The sequence below is a fragment of the Schistocerca americana genome, chromosome 1, assembly GCF_021461395.2.
Source record: "Schistocerca americana isolate TAMUIC-IGC-003095 chromosome 1, iqSchAmer2.1, whole genome shotgun sequence".
NCBI lineage: Eukaryota > Metazoa > Arthropoda > Insecta > Orthoptera > Acrididae > Schistocerca > Schistocerca americana.
In genome coordinates this window covers 769,868,273-769,886,334 of record NC_060119.1, presented here as the reverse complement: position 1 = coordinate 769,886,334, position 18,062 = coordinate 769,868,273, and the positions used below count along the sequence as shown (strand labels likewise).

The window sequence follows — 18,062 nt, the reverse complement described above, 5'->3', positions numbered from 1 at the left end:
TGATCACTCATTTAGTATCATCCTTTGAAACACAAGAAGCCTCTTAAAGAAAAGAATGAACTTCCAATGTCTATACCTGAAAATAAGAGGGCAGATGAAATGTCGGAAGATATATTGTGCTTCTCAGAGCACCACACTGAATACGAACAGATGTGTCTTCAATACAAGTTTTTGTCATACGTCTGTAGGAAGAGGAAAGAAGAAGTTATATCTACAAAAAATTGTAGTCATCCCCCCCCCCCCCCTGCCATGAACCATGGACCTTGCCGTTGGTGGGGAGGCTTGCATGCCTCAGCGATACAGATAGCCGTACCATAGGTGCAACCACAATGGAGGGGGGGTATCTGTTGAGAGGACAGACACGTGTGGTTCCTGAAGAGGGGCAGCAGCCTTTTCAGTAGTTGCAGGGGCAACAGTCTGAATGATTGACTGATCTGGCCTTGTAACACTAACCAAAACGGCCTTGCTGTGCTGGTACTGCGAATGGCTGAAAGAAAGGGGAAACTACAGCCATAATTTTTCCTGAGGGCATGCAGCTTTACTTAACGGTTAAATGATAATGGCGTCCTCTTGGGTAAAATATTTCGGAGGTAAAATAGTCTCCCATTTGGACTACTCAGGAGGACGTTGTTATCAGGAAAAAGAAAACTGGCATTTTACTGATCGGAGCTTGGGATGTCAGATCCCTTAATCGGGCAGGTAGGTTAGAAAATTTAAAAAGGGGAATGGATAGGTTAAAGTTAGATATGGTGGGAGTTAGTGAAGTTCGGTGGCAGGAGGAACAAAACTTCTGGTCAGGTGAATACAGGGTTATAAATACAAAATCAAATAGGAGTAATGCACAGGAGTATGTTTAACAATGAAGAAAAAAATAGGAATGCGGGTAAGCTACTACAAACAGCATAGTGAACACATTATTGTGGCCAAGATAGATACGAAGCCCATGCCTACCACAGTAGTACAAGTTTATATGGCAACTAGCTCCGCAGATGACGAGGAGATTGATGAAATGTATGATGAGATAAAAGAAATTATTCAGATAGTGAAAGGAGACAAAAATTTAATAGTCATGGGTGACTGGAATTCGATAGTAGGAAAAGGGAGAGAAGGAAATGTAGTAGGGGAATATGGATTTGGGGGAAGAAATGAAAGAGGAAGCTGCCTGGTAGAATTTTGCACACAGCATAACTTAATCATAGCTAACACTTGGTTCAAGAATCATAAAAGAAGGTTGTATACATGGCAGAAGCTTGGAGATACTGGAAGGGGTCAAATTATATAATGGTAAGACAGAGATTAAGGAACCAGATTTTAAATTGTAAGACATTTCCAGGGGCAGATGTGGACTCTGACCACAATCTATTGGTTATGAACTGTAGATTAAAACTGAAGAAACTGCAAAAAAGTGGGAAATTGAGGAGATGGGACCTGGATAAACTGAAAGAACCAGAGGTTGAAGAGAGCTTCAGGGAGTGCGTCAGGGAGTGTGTCAGGGAATGATTGACAAGAATGGGGGAAAGAAATACATTAGAAGAAGAATGGGTAGCTTTGGGAGATGAAATAGTGAAAGTAGCAGATGATCAAGTAGGTAAAAACACGAGGGCTAATAGAAATCCTTGGGTAACAGAAGAGATATTGAATTTAATTGATAAAAGGAGAAAATATAAAAATGCAGTAAATGAAGCAGGCAAAAAGGAATACAATTGTCTCAAAAATGAGATCAACAGGAAGTGCAAAATGGCTAAGCAGGGATGGCTAGAGGACAAATGTAAGGATGTAGAGGCACGTATCACTAGGGTTAAGACAGATACTGCCTACAGGAAAATTAGAGAGACCTTTGCAGAAAAGAGAACCTCTTGCATGAATATCAAGAGCTCAGATGGAAACCCAGTTCTAATCAAAGAAGGGAAAGTAGAAAGGTGGAAGAAGTATATGGAGGATCTATACAAGGGCGATGTTCTTGAGGACAATATTATAGAAGTGGAAGAGAGTGTAGATGAAAATGAAATAGGAGATATGATACTGCGTGAAGAGTTTGACAGGGCACTGAAAGACCTGAGTCGAAACAAGGCCCTGGGAGTAGACAACAATCCATTAGAACTACTGACAGCCTTGGGAGAGCCAGGCCTAGCAAAACTCTACGATTTGGTGAGCAAGATGTATGAGACAGGCGAAATGTCCTCAGACTTCAAGAAGAATGTAATAATTCCAATCCCAAAGAAATCAGGTGTTGACAGATATGAAAACTACCGAACTATCAGTTTAATAAGCCACTGCTGCAAAATACTAACATGAATTCTTTACAGACGAATGGAAAAACTGGTAGAAGCCGACCTTGGGGATGATCAGTTTGGATTCCGTAGAAATGTTGGAATATGTGAGAAAATACTGCGCCTACGACTTATCTTAGAAAATAGATTAAGGAAAGGCAAACCTACGTTTCTAGCATTTTTAGACTTAGAGAAAGCTTTTGACAATGTTGACTGGAATACTCTCTTTCAAATTCTGAAGGTGGCAGGGGTAAAATACAGGGAGCGAAAGGCTATTTACAATTTGTACAGAAACCAGATGGCAGTTATAAGAGTTGAGGGGCATGAAAGGGAAGCAGCGGTTGCGAAGGGAGTGAGACAGGGTTGTAGCCTGTCCCCAATGTTATTCAATCTGTATATTGAGCAAGCAGTAAAGGAAACAAAAGAAAAATTTGGAGTAGGTATTAAAATCCATGGAGAAGAAATAAAAACTTTGAGGTTCACCGATGACATTTTAATTCTGTCAGAGACAGCGAAGGACTTGGAAGAGCAGCTGAACAGAATGGACAGTGTCTTGAAAGGAGGATATAATATGAACGTCAACAAAAGCAAAATGAGAATAATGGAATGTAGTCGAATTAAGTTGGGTGATGCTGCAGGAATTAGATTAGGAAATGAAAAGCTTAAAGTAGTAAATGAGATTTGCTGTTTGGGAAGCAAAATAACTGATGATGGTCGAAGTAGAGAGGATATAAAATATAGACTGGCAATGGCAAGGAACGCGTTTCTGAAGAAGAGAAATTTGTTAACGTTGAGTACAGATTTAAGTGTCAGGAAGTCGTTTCTGAAAATATTTGTATGGAGTGTAGCCATGTATGGAAGCGAAACATGGACGATAAATAGTTTGGACAAGAAGAGAATAGAAGCTTTCGAAATGTGGTGCTACAGAAGAATGCTGAAGATTACATGGGTAGATCACATAACTAATGAGGAGGTATTGAATAGAATTGGAGAGAAGAGAAATTTGTGGCACAACTTGACTAGAAGAAGGGATCGGTTGGTAGGGCATATTATGAGGCATCAAGGGATCACCAATTTAGTATTGCAGGGTAGCGTCGAGGGTAAAAATCATAGAGGGAGACCAAGAGATGAGTACACTAAACAGATTCAGAAGGATGTAGGTTGCAGTAGGTACTGAGAGATGAAGAAGCTTGCACAGGATAGAGTAGCATGGAGAGCTGCATCAAACCAGTCTCTGGACTGAAAACCACAACAACAGCATATGTCATGTTAGTCAGGTCAATGATTATTATGTTGAAGTGCTCTTTGAATGCTGTGTCACAGTAGTGGATCAGGAAACACAAAAGGTAGTAGTACTGAAACTTCCTGGCAGATTAAAACTGTGTGCCCAACCGAGACTCGAACTCGGTACCTTTGCCTTTCGTGGGCAAGTGCTCTACCATCTGAGCTACCGAAGCACGACTCACGGCCGGTACTCACAGCTTTACTTCTGCCAGTACCTCGTCTCCTACCTTCCAAACTTTACAGAAGCTCTCCTGCGAACCTTGCAGAACTAGCACTCCTGAAAGAAAGGATATTGCGGAGACATGGCTTAGCCACAGCCTAGGGGATGTTTCCAGAATGAGATTTTCACTCTGCAGCGGAGTGTGCGCTGATATGAAACTTCCTGGCAGATTAAAACTGTGTGCCCGACCGAGACTCGAACTCGGTACCTTTGCCTTTCGCTGGCAAGTGCTCTACCAAGGTTCGCAGGAGAGCTTCTGTAAAGTTTGGAAGGTAGGAGACGAGGTACTGGCAGAAGTAAAGCTGTGAGTACTGGCCGTGAGTCGTGCTTCGGTAGCTCAGTTGGTAGAGCACTTGCCCGCGAAAGGCAAAGGTACCGAGTTCGAGTCTCGGTCGGGCACACAGTTTTAATCTGCCAGGAAGTTTCATATCAGCGCACACTCTGCTGCAGAGTGAAAATCTCATTCTGGTAGTAGTACTGTCAGTATCTTAACCTTTATAAAGCAGCCAGATGCAGTTTTAGTAAGGCTCTCTTTATTTAACTGATGAATCATTGTTTGTAGAGACTTTAATGTTGATTTTGTGCCAAATAATTCCGATCAAGGAGACCTAGAGTTTTTGTGTGCAGTTTTGAATAATTACCCAAAGTAAAGTTCTTGCAAAGGGCTGAAGGATATCAAGCAATATCCATCGACAGTTTGCTTTCAGACCCAACTACCTTCAGTGATTTAGATGTAAAAACAATAGTCAATGGTTTGTCTGACCATCATGGTCAATTGTTAATAATAAAATGTGATGATGAGTTAGGCTAAGAAAAAGAAGAAAAATCCCATTTTATTGAATCGTAAACAATGATTCGATCATGGTGTCATGAGAAGGACGCTATGGAAATATCTGTAAAGCAGAAGTATAGATGAAACATATAACTCTTTCTTAAACATGTTCTTATAGACCTTTGAATCTTGTTATGCCCTAAAACAAAGAATGGTAAAATTAAACAAAGTAGGACCAAGGTATGGATGTCTCCTGGGACTAAGGTATCTTGTAGCAAGAAGAGTGTACACTACCTCATTCAGGGGACAAGATGTGGTGAAAAGCTGAAACTATGTTGCCAACAGGATTGTAAAATCCTACTGTCTTCTATCGAATAGTTGAAACTAATACACTAAGCACAAATCATAAAACAGTCATACGTAAAAAAAGACGATGGAACAAAAAACAAAATTGCAATGCAAATGCAACTGAATTCTGAGAAAATAGCTGTGACAGAAATAATGACTAATAGAAATCAATAGCCATCAAATTAAATGATTTCTTCCTTACAGTGGCAGCAAACATGTGTACTAGTGAACAATCAAATAAAGATGTGTTATATTTACTTTGACACTCACTGCATACACCATCAACAGATATTAGTTTCAGATGTAAAACTTCTGAAGAGATTAAAAAATTCATTAGATTACTAAAGAGTGGTAATTCTTGTGACTATGATGGTGTTTTTTAGGAGAGTCTCAAAATCTTATGCAAAGTTGCTAGGGTAGCCATAAGCTGTTTCTGAAAGCAGCCAATGACACAGGGCGTATTTCCTTGCAGACTTAATGTACTGTACTAATCATGTATATAAAACTGGAGATAACTAAATACCTTCTAATTATATATCATTTTCCCCTACTTATAGACTTTTAAAATGTTTCCAATTAAGTGGCCCATGGCAAGAATATTCTACAAGACTTATTAACTGCCTCCCAGTCTGATGTTTGTAAAGGATCATTGACCAAGAAAGTCACAGGAAACCTTACAAATGAAATCCTGAACTAGACAGGAAAAATTAGCCTGTTGTTATATTTAGCGAGTTTTCAAAAGCCTTTGATTGTATGGATCACAAAATTCCACTTGGTACACTAAACTGTTATAGTGTTTATGGAGTCCCCCTTAGAAGGATGGAGCCTTATCTTCTACTTCTACATCTACACTCCGCAAACCACCATAAAGTGCATGGCAGAGAGTATGTCCCCTTGTATCTATTATTAGGGTTTCTTTACATTCTATTTATTTATCGAGCACAAGAAGAATGATTCTTTGAATGCCTGTGTGCGTGCTGTAAGTATTCTAATCCTATCATCACAATCCCTATTTGAGTGATATGTAGGGGGTGTAGTATATTCCTAGATTCATCATTTAAAGCCAGTTCTTGAAAATTTGTTAGATTTTTTCAGGATAGTTTACGGCTATGTTAAAGAGTCTGCCAGTTCAGTTTCTTCAGTATCCCTGTGGCACTCCCTCACAGGTCAAACAAACCTGTGACCATTAGTGCTGCCCTTCTCTGCCTTCGTTCAATATCCCGTGTTAGTCCTACTTGGTGCAGGTCCCACACACTTGAGCCATATTCTAGAACGGTCACACAAGTGATTTGTAAGCAGTCTCCTTTATAGACTGATCGCACTTCCCCAGTATTCTACCAATAAACCAAAGTCTACCACCTGCTTTACCCATAACTGAGATGACATGATCATTTCATTTCATATCCCTACAAAGTGTTACACCCAGGTATTTGTATGAATTGGCTAATTCCAGCAGTGACTCATTGATATGATAGCCATAGGATACTATGTTTTTTTTCCGTTATGTGAAATGCACAGTTTTACATTTTTGAACATTTAAAGTAAGTTGCCGATCTTTGCACCACTTTGAAATCTTATCAAGATCTTACTGAATAATTACTCAACTTCTTTAGGACAGAACTTCACTATAGATAACTGCATCATCTGCAAAAACCCAAAAGGTTGCTGTTAATATTGCCTGCAAGGTCATTAATATACAGCATGAGCAGCAAGGGTCCCAACACACTTCTCTGGGGCACACCCCAAGTTACTTTTGCATCTGACGATGACTTTCCATGCGAGATAACGTGCTGCATCCTTGCTACCAAAAATTCCTCAATCCAGTCGTAAATTTCACTTGATACCCCATATTATCATACTTTTTACAATAAGTGTAGGTGTGGTACTGTGTCAAATGCTTTTTGAACTCGAGAAATACTGTCTTGATCCGATTTTTTCAGTATTTTATGTGAGAAAAGTGTGAGTTGGGCTTCAGAAGATCAATATTTTCAGAATCCATGCTGGTTGTCGTGGAGGAGGTCATTCTGTTTGAGATACTTCATTATGGTTGAGCTCAAATATGCTCTAAGATTCGACAACAAATCAATGTTGACCTTTGCCTTTTTCCTTGAACTTGGCACAGTTTTTTGTTTGAGGGATCCATGATAGATTACAGTTAGCCACTTTTCTAACTTGCCCCCAAATTCAGTATAGAATCTGTTAGAGATTCCATTGGGCCCTCGAGATTTATTCAGTTTTAAAGATTTCAGCTATTTCTCAGCATCCTGAAACTAATACTTATTTCAAGCATCTTTTCAGTGGTACAAGGATTAAATTGGGGCAATTATTAAAGGCTTTCCTTTGCAAAGGAAAATTCGAAAACAAAGTTAAGCATTTCAGCTTTTGCTTTGCTACCCTCAGTGTCAGTTCCTGTCTCATTTGCTAGTGACTGGACATAAACTTTGGTGCTGTTAACAGCCTTTACATACGACCAAAATTTCTTTGGGTTTTGTGAAAGATCATTTGCCAGTAGTCTGCTATGGTATTCATTGAAAGCTTCATGAATTACTCTCTTGACAGCAAAACACATTTCGTTCAGCCTCTCTAACCCTTGCTGCCATTTCCCTAACAGGTGCCATCATTCGCCATACGTTTGAACTGCCAGTGATTAATAGACCCTGCTCTTTTGTGTTTGCCTTCTCTTGATGCCAGACAAAACAGGTGTCCTCAAAACAGGTGAAGTGAGTCCCATTGGCTCAGTTTCAGTTCCGTTGAAAGACAGCATCCCTAGCTTGTTGGTTAGGGGGATCGGTACAACACCCTGAGTCCTCCCTGGTCACCATTCATCCTCTACAGGACGCCTAGCTGTATTGTTGAAACACCACTTGCAGTAAAGTGGGCAAGTAATGACAGATTACATACTTCCTGCAGGGGAGACAGGATCTACAGGAGCTGAAAGCACCTTTGTTACTGGTACCACAGGTACATGACTCTCAAGAGCTCTCCAAACACACTGATTCACAGCAGCCACCAGTCACTTGACAGTATTCAGGGCAATTTCCATCTGCTTATGAATGTCAACCAACTCATTCTGTGTTCAAGAACAGGGGCTGCATTTTAACTGGTGCAATGTATTACAGTACAAAGAACAAGTAACTTTAAATTAAGCCCACTGATTATCTCTTGATCTCTTAAGCCACGGAGTTGATATTTCACTATGAGAATTGAAGCAAATACACATAGATTTCTATTAAAAACGTGTGGTAAAAATTACTAATTTCGCACCACTCTTTGAGGTTAATTTTTATTTGCCTCTTCAAGGGAAAATTAGATGTGAAAAAATAAGTTAATAGGAAACATTACCTTATGGGAATGTGGTGTTTTATTTGATGTAAATGGCAACTATTCTAATTAAATGGCAACTATTCTAATCTGCAATAAAGACATCGAGAAGAATCTGACTATTAAGTATCACTGAAAGAGTCTCGCTATGTGTCTGCTTGAAAGTTGGCTATGCAGGACACACAGTATATAAGTCACTGTTTTCTCAGTCTGCAGATACACATTACCTTCACTACTGATGCCATAGCTGAAGTCTGGAACAGTAACAGTCATAAATGGTAACATTCACATCTTCTCATTTGTGTCTTGTGCATTGAAATTGAAATTTCACAGCATGTTTGAACGTGCTTGCCCAGCTGGTCGTGCCAGCGTGGTTCACGCACTTAAGTCTCACGAGTGGGTGTTGGTATCTGCATGTAGGTTGAGGCAGCGCCACGTTGAGTGTCACAGTGATTGACAGTTTGGTGTTACGATGCAAAAGCAGGAACATCCTGAAACCAGCACAGGGTCCCGTGGGCAGCAGCAACGGATGAGACTCTGCGTACGATACAGGCCAAGAAGGGTGTTCTGCCGGCTCTTAGATTCCATAGTTGTTGACTCTTTGAGACAGTCACCAAGCAACAGAGCCTGGGCAGTCAGCTGTAGGTTGGCTGCGGGCTATCTGTGCCTGCATTATGCAGTAGAAGTGGCCACATCAACTTGATCCGGTGCCAGATGCTGCTGCGGGAGCAGTGTACTAACCTTGGATTCAAGGCTGGGCCTGAAATGGCATGTTGGCTGTGCTTGTCTTTAACAGCATGGCTGGTAAAGGGCTTTGGTACAGTCATCACCCAAGGGTGCTGCAGTGAGTGGGGTGGATTTACATTAGCAAAATAAGACATACCTTAGAGAAGCAGTAAAGTGGCATGGAGCCGGAGAGGCTGGTGGAGGTAGCAGAGCAGTGGTACTGCAGCAGTCATCACGGATTGTGGTCAGCTGTCATGCGCACATCATTTGCTGGGGCAGCAGACTGTGTTTGCACCTTATGTTCAGAAAATATAGCAGCTGGGAGCCAGGGAGAAATTGTAGAAGTGAGTTTTTGTTATGATGAGCAGAGTAAGAGTGATTTGTGCCATCGAGTGTACCTGCAACTGCTTGTGTCCTGGCATTAGTGTGCAAGAAGAATTTGAATTGTCAGAACACAGTGGGACCAAGTTCTGCCTATATTGGTAGAGCAGTGCTTCAATGGCACTTGAAAAGGAATAGCAAGGGTGTCGTGTGCTCTGATTGTATTGTATTTGTAATGCACTGAAATGGTATGAAACTGTGGTGTGTGTAATTGTCTCATAGAAATATGAGTTTTCTAATCTTATCACCAGTTGGTAATTACATGTTAGCTTGTTGTGGCTTGTAGATTGCATTGTTTGTGTGATATCTGTCCACTGTATGGTGAATGTGTTGGTTGTAGATGTGTGTAATTGTATTTTCCAGTAAGGTAGCATTGTTGTGCAGTTTTTTTTTCTTTCCTGTGGCCCTTATAAAGTTAGTCTGTGTAGGCTGAAGCCCTATTTCATATGAATGATATGTACACATTTATCTTATGTTAAGCAAATTTGTATGTTCTTAGCACTCCCTCCCCCCTTTGAAGCTTTTATTATATATAACTGTGGGAGGTTTGTTTGTGTGTGTGTGTGTGTGTGTGTGTGTGTGTGTGTGTGTGTGTGTGTGTGTCACTTGAAGTTAACTAATTTCAGTATCGAGTGCAAGTGTTTGTCTTGTTCATTTATGTGTGTACTCTGGTGTTATAAACTGTTGTTAATAAAACAAAACATTTGGTCAGAAGGCCATCGCAATTCCCATGTAAATACCTGTCCCAATGAAATTCTGTCAGAATCTATAGGTAAACAGTCCTATTTTCATTGTACAGTTTTGCAGAAAGATTTCCCATCACGTAACAGTACTAGCATCATGCAGCATGTAAACATATAAAATAAATGGGAAAGGAAAAAAAAAACATGAAATGCTTAGAATGTGAGGTTGAAAGAGACGGGTAACACACAGCATGTATTTGGAAAAGTAGAACAGTGAAAAGATGGCAGATTGAAAACTTGTCTCGGTCTATGACACACAGTTACGTGACTGAGGTGATACAACACTGCTTAAGGCAATGCCATAGCCTTTGTTTGCAGCCAGTTTTACCCATGTTCTAAGTATTTTTATATGTGTACACAAACACTGCTTGACACTATGAAGTTTGTCATAGCTTGATACTAGCTACATTTAAAACTTTTTAAAATTTTTGTTGCAGAAAATGAGGGAGGACATAATGATTATGAAGAAGTACTTCATTTCTTGCAAAGACGCAACTGAACAGCGACTGTTGTGGCAACTGAAGGATTACAATCATTTCATTGATAATGTGGACACATACAGTTTACAGGATCTTATTGACACTAATTCAGGAAGACTGCCTGACAGACTAAGTAAGATCCATGGTGAATTCACAATGCACATCAAGGAGGAATGCAAGGTAGAGTATTTAAAAGTCTATTATCATTATTATAAAAAGTGATAACCAGAAATATCCTTAATGACTACTGGAAAATCTTGGGAGATATACAGGGCATCCAGAAACAGTCTGAGAAACTTGTAAAGGTGTTGGAGGGTAGGTTATGTTGAGAAATAATTGTTTAGAAAAAAAAATTGATATGGTGCACTATTTCCGAGCTAATTAGCATTGTAGTTAGCCAATCAGGCCATTGCACACACAAATTCATAGAGTAGATGATAGCGCACAAGACTACTCACACTTTGGCTCAGGATCGATCCTCACTACCATCACAGTCCAATTTTTGTGTCGCTCTCTTGTTTGATTTTAGGACACTAAACAAAGAACGCATTTGGTGGCACCAACTATAGCAGGCCACTTGAATTTGCACACGTGATGGCCTGATTGGCGAACTTCAGTACTAATTAACTCTGAAATGGCACAATGTATCAAATTTTTTTCTTATCATTTATTTCTTAGCACAACTTACTCTCCAGCACCCTTAGAAGCTTGTCAGAGTGTTTCTGACCACCCTATATAAACAATTGAATGATTTTAGGTAGCCACTCACTGTCTAGTGCAAGGTTCAGTTTTCTGAATGTTGTGTGGGTGGCACTTCCTTCACACTCAACCCCATAATCAGATGTCATCTACATGCCAGAAAATAAAAACTGCTTATGTTTTGCATGCTCTTTATTTGGACTTTTGTATGCCAGAAAACATGAATTCCATTCATCCAGTGTCTCTATTTACCTTTTGTTGACATGTTTGTTGTTGATAGATGTGGAGCATAGCGCATGTTTCAATTAGGTTGAAGGAAAAAATCTTGGTTGTCAGTTGCTGAAGCCAACAAATTTGTATGCTGAAACCTAGTTGTGTTGATAGTTCCATTTCAATCACAGTTCAGTGTCCTTCAGACTGTAGAATTTTTTTATTTGGTTTGACTGTATCTGTATATTTGGCGATGTCATCAGGCTTGCTTTATGTATCTTATTTGAATCATGCTGGATCTCATCATTGATGTGTGCACCTTCCATGCAATAATTCCTCTTCACCTTGGTTATGTCCATTCTACACTACAACTTTTTTAAATGAAAGCTTTATTCATGTTTTACTGTCTATAACATATACTTTTCGTTGTATGTACAAACGATACACGGTAGGGTGACACCTTTATTTCACAAAATTTGATTACATTGTTCTCTTAATATTTCTTCTGGGAAGGTCAATGCCTTTCTAGGGTAGTTGCCTCATTCACTGACATTATATTACCTCATCAGAGTAGGTATTTTCATATTGTTGTGGCTTCAACATTGTGATACCCTCATGTCAGTCCCCACTTACATGAAAAATAAGACGGACAACAATCTTTTCTGGAAAAATGTACAACAACACAGAATTTTTTGTGATATTTTGTGCTATAAAATATTGTCTGTCTGATAGTGAAGAGGTACAAATGTTTTGCTTCACCCACAGAAGAGTTGTGCAAAACACCACATATTCTCACACAGAGACAGAAGATCTTTTCATTATTTAACTCAAATTACATTCTGAAGATGTTTTTGAAACCAATGAAACAGTGTATCAACTAACCTTAAACCTTAAAACCTGATGGAACACCTACCAGACATGTAATTATCATTGCTCACTACCACCATTTTAAGGACAAGTTTCCTTGCGCCACTTTCTCCTGCAAAACATAACAAAAGTTCTCTACATACCAACTCTCACACTTTTTGTTTTAAAGCAGAGGTGGTATCTTTTCCATCTACCTTCTCCAAATCACATTCAAGGAAGTGGAGGTCCTCCTCTCTTGTGTTCATCTACTATTAGTTTAACGTATTCTCACTTAATATGTACATAAAAATTGACGTCCCCTCCTTTCCATTACACGCAAACTTTTTATACTATCGCTATGCATGAGTATACTTTTTTCCATACTTTTGTATACTCCACACAATCCACTGTTATTTGGTCAACAAGCTGTATCACCCATTTACCTTTTACTCAACTCTCAGCTTATTCTTGCATCCGAAGTGTTACGTTATCAAACTGTTCTGTTGACTTACCTATCTTCATATTTTCACACATATTACAAAAATAGATCCCTCTCTATAGATCCCTCTCTATTGATACTATTATATTTTAGGAGTAAAGGAGACTACTCACCAAATACGAGGGCTATCCACAAAGTCAATTACGTTTTGGAATTTAAAATAAATAAAGTATTGGAATTTTTTTTATTATATACAGATGAAAGCCACACTTCAATACTACTTTTCTACATAGTTGCCATTTAAATTAAGGCACTTATCGTAGCGATGGACGAGCTTGGAAATTCCTTCGTCGTAAAATTTGGCCGCCTGCACCTTCAAGCACGTGGTTACCTCTTTTGGCACAGAAAAGGTGTGATTTTTTGTGGATTTCGTGGAAAGAGGCACTACAATAAACTCTCAAAGGTATTGCCAAACTCTGGACAACCTCAGAAGAGCAATACAAAACAAGAGCAGGGGAAAGTTGGGCTCAAAGATCTTGCTGATTCATGACAACACCCGGGACACACGGCAAATGCCAGGCGTGAAGTTCTCGAAACTTTTAAGTGGGAGTTGTTTCCTCGTCCGCCGTACAGTCCTGACGTGGCACCGAGCGACTTCCACTTATTCCCAGCAATGAAGAAGTGGTTGGCTATGCAGCGTTTTGATGACGACGCATAGCTTCAAGAAGAGGTAACCACATGGTTGAAGGCGCAGGCGGCCGAATTTTATGACGAAGGAATTTCCAAGCTCGTCCATCGCTACGATAAGTGCCCTAATTTAAATGGCAACTATGTAGAAAAGTAGTATTTAAGTGTGGCTTTCATCTGTATATAATTAAAAAAAAATCCAATACTTTATTTATTTTTAATTCCAAAACGTAATGTACTTTGTGGATATCCCTCGTAGAAGTGTTAAATCATGGAAAGACACACAAAAAAGAATGGACCTTTGAAAGCTGGCAAGTTTTCATTCTTTCTTGTTTGTCTGTAACCAACTCAACACTTCTATTATTTAATGAGCCATCTAGTTTACCCCTAAAGTATTTACATTCAGTCAGAACTTTCCTTACCATATACACAGGGTACGGCAGCGTTCATAGTAGGATACTAAAACACACCATCAGGCAGTAACAATAATTTATTTATTACCTCCCATGTCAATTAATAGTTAAAGGTATGCCATTTGCTAATGTGTAAGTCATTGTCCATTGCGTGGATTACTATTTGAATATGTTGTTGTTGTTGTGGTCTTCAGTCCTGAGACTGGTTTGATTCAGCTCTCTATGCTACTCTATCCTGTGCAAGCTTCTTCATCTCCCAGTACCTACTGCAACCTAAATCCTTCTGAATCTGCTTAGTGTATTCATCTCTTGGTCTCCCTCTACGATTTTTACCCTCCACGCTGTCCTCCAATACTAAATTGGTGATCCCTTGATGCCTCAGAACATATCCTACCAACCGATCCCTTCTTCTGGTCAAGTTGTGCCACAAACTCCTCTTCTCCCCAATTCTGTTCAATACCTCCTCATTAGTTATGTGATCTATCCATATAATCTTCAGCATTCTTCTGTAGCACCCCATTTCGAAACCTTCTATTCTCTTCTTGTCCAAACTATTTATTGCCCATGTTTCACTTCCATACATGGCTACACTCCATACAAATACTTTCAGAAACAACTTCCTGATGCTTAAACCTATACTCATGACTCGTGTCAAATGATGCCCCCTCTGCACAACACATTCGTCTACATCTACATCTACATTTATACTCCACAAGCCACCCAACGGTGTGTGGCGGAGGGCACTTTATGTGCCACTGTCATTACCTCCCTTTCCTGTTCCAGTCGCGTATGGTTCGCGGGAAGAACGACTGTCTGAAAGCCTCCGTGCACGCTCTAATCTCTCTAATTTTACATTCGTGATCTCCTCGGGAGGTATAAGTAGGGGGAAGCAATATATTCGATACCTCATCCAGAAACGCACCCTCTCGAAACCTGGCGAGCAAGCTACACCTCGATGCAGAGCGCCTCTCTTGCAGAGTCTGCCACTTGAGTTTATTAAACATCTCCGTAACGCTATCACAGTTACCAAATAACCCTGTGATGAAACGCACCGCTCTTCTTTGGATCTTCTCTATCTCCTCCGTCAAACCGATCTGGTACGGATCCCACACTGATGAGCAATACTCAAGTATAGGTCAAACGAGTGTTTTGTAAGCCACCTCCTTTGTTGATGGACTACATTTTCTAAGCACTCTAGGCATCTAGGCGGCGTTGGAAGCTTTACACAACTCGGCGTAACGTATTCCTGGGACATTGCCGATGGCAGTTCTGATGTGATCCTTCAAATCACGAATGGTGGCCAGAATTTGCATGGATTTCTTGCGGCAGACATTTCCTGGTAGAGTAATTTCCCGTTTTGTGACATTTCGTGGCAGCCTCATTTACCTGATCTTTCATGTGCAGACTTTTTCCTTTGGGGCTACCTAAAGCAAGAAGTGTTCTGAACACGTGGCACCATTCCTGAGTTGAAGGGTCATATCAGAACTGTCATCCGCAATGTCCCAGGGAATACATTACGCCGAGTTACGGAAAACCTTCAACACTGCCTAGATAAATGTGTTGTGCAGAGGGGGCATCATTTGACAGCTGTCATAGTCCAAAAGTAATCCGCACAATGGACAATGACTTACACATTAGTAAATGGCATACCTTCAACTAGTAATTGACATAAGAGGTAATAAATAAATTACAGTTACTGCTTGACGGTGTGTTTTTAATATCCTACTATGGACGCTGCCACACCCTGTACTACTATGTTTTCTTTTCCTGTAATGATATTGTTGGCAGGACATTACTATTTTATTAGTTTGTTCAGTGTCAATATTTGTTTAGCTTCTTCTCTCCTCACTGTTTTTTGTGATGCAATTATAGTACATATACTCTACAATTATGAATCTACTCAAGTTTTTTTAATGTTTATTATTATATACAGGCTATTTCTTGTTAGAGAAATTTATGTTTGGTGGAAATAAGTATTCATTATGAGACTTCATATCTTTATATAACTGTGTATTCCTAAATTCCAACTGCAAGAGAGTAAATTATTGATGTCAAACAACAGTACAGCCTCTTCCTTCTACATTTGTAGATTGCATATTCATGATATTAATCTTTATCTCCAGGAGGTATAATCCTTTTTGACTGAGGCAATATTATACAATACCTTACTCTTCCAGATTCAGGATCAATTTAAAAAAAGCTTTAGGATACAGAAAATCTATACCTTTGTACAGATCATTCTATTTATGGAAAACTTTATAGCTCCTTTTCGTAAATTAGAACTGTGATGTCACTAACACATCACGTTCCTTGAACTCAGGATTTACATTCTTAAAATTATATCATTTCATCCTCTATGGTGTGTCTTCATGTAAGGGTTGACTTGTATGCCAGTCTTCTGTTTGTTATTTTCTTTTGCCCTTCTAAATAATTTTTAATAATAGTTCTCATATGATTTATTTTCTAAGCTAATCCAGTACATAACAACTAAACATTGTACAAACATCATACATATTGCATTCTGAAGAGAAACTCGGAAAGTTTTTTCTTTTCTTCTCCTCTCCTTTTTTTTCACACACACATTGTGGTAGAGTCGGTACATACACCAGATCTTTAATGTGTCCTCACAGAAAAAAAGTCACACGAAATGAGATCTGGTGATTGGGAAGGCCATTTCATAAAACAGCTGTCCCCTTCTGTAGCAGGGCCGATCCATCAATGCGGCAATGTGGCAGCTCCCATGTTCAGTTACCCACAAACTTCACGATGAAAATGGGGTGGAGCCCCATCCTGCTGAAAGATGAACAGAGGGGGGGGGGGGGGACCAACAACAACTTTCAGGATTTCTCTTCAAAATGACATATGTATGATATCTGTGCAATGTTTCGGTCTTCTGCAATAAATAATTGAAAGTGTTCCCGGACTTTATTTACACCCTGTATATTCAGTGCACATTTGTTGGTTGGTCGTTGGTAGGTTTGTGGGGGTTGAAAGGACCAGACTACAAAGGCCATTGGTCCAGTGCACATTTGTATCTCAACTGTATCAAATAAAGTCCCTTGAAAAACTTCAAAGCCGATATTTTTTCCCCCCTTTTTTCCCCCCTGCAATTTTCTGAAAATGTTACTAACAACCTATTTCTCGGAACTTCTTAACCGTATTCCATATGTTTGTTTCACTACGGAGCAGGAAGTAGCCTAAAGTATTTTCATACTGCGTAATAACAGCATGACAATCAGAGCACAACAGTACAGAGACTGAGACTGTAACATGATTTTTACAATAAACACTACGTAGCTAAAGCGTGATTAAGGAAAACGTAGATGCCTGTTAATACATTAGAGTATCTTGAAGTTTCATTCACTGTAACTAAGTAATAAGATATCTGTCTAATACATATGGAGGACCTACTTCCAAGAGCATTAAGAACACCAGTGTACATGTGCTACAGCATTTGACCAATCATCAGGTTTGTGTGTGTTGACATCAGGTTTATTCTTATGATGAACAGTGTATAGTAAGGATGGTGTAAGAACTGATCCTAGGTTAGTACAAGCAGTGTAAGATTTTCCAGTGCCATGAGCAACCAAGGAGTTACAATTGATATGAGTCTCATGAATTATTATTGGAAGTCCATAAAGGGATTTGCATATATTGCAAGGTCGCTCACACAGTTACTGAAAGGGGTATTAAGTTTGTGTGATTGGAGGGATGTTAGGGAGTGTTCCCGAAATTAAAAAGGGTATTAATATCAAGTCTGCTGTTGGTGTTTCCAGACTTTCAGAAGTAGTTTATATTTTCATGTGATGCATTGAAACATGCTCTTGGATGCATGTTAAGGCTAGAGGTCAGTGGTCAAGAAAACTGTAATGCCTTTGCATCAAGACAGTTAAACACAGTGGAGAGGAATTATTCTACAATGGAAAGGGAAGTGCTTAGCTTGGTGTACAAGGCAACCTACTTACAGCAGTACCTCTATGGAAGGAAATTCAAGATAGTAACAGAGCATGTTGCTTTGAAGTGGTTACTATTTTGAAGGACCCATGAAGTATTAAAACTCAGTGAATTTGAATAGGAAGTGATGCAAAAGCCAGGCATGCAGCACAGAAATGAGGATAGGTTAAGCAGAAAAATAGCTGTAGTACAAGTTCTGTGTCAGGCCCCTGAGGAACAGTTGGCTGCAAAGTGAGCCGACAAAGAGTGTAGACAATATGGCAACCGACA

General features: G+C 39.6%; 1 protein-coding gene across 2 annotated transcripts in view; it reads left to right on the top strand.

Moving 5' to 3' along the window:
• The window catches only part of LOC124545451 (differentially expressed in FDCP 8 homolog A), an 84,013-nt gene that overhangs the window by 43,306 nt on the left and 22,645 nt on the right, over positions 1–18,062 (top strand). For both annotated transcript variants that reach the window (XM_047124379.1, XM_047124387.1), the window contains one exon: positions 10,503–10,724. In XM_047124379.1, coding sequence (XP_046980335.1) covers positions 10,503–10,724 — 222 coding nt within the window. The remainder of the gene's footprint in view (positions 1–10,502; positions 10,725–18,062) is intronic.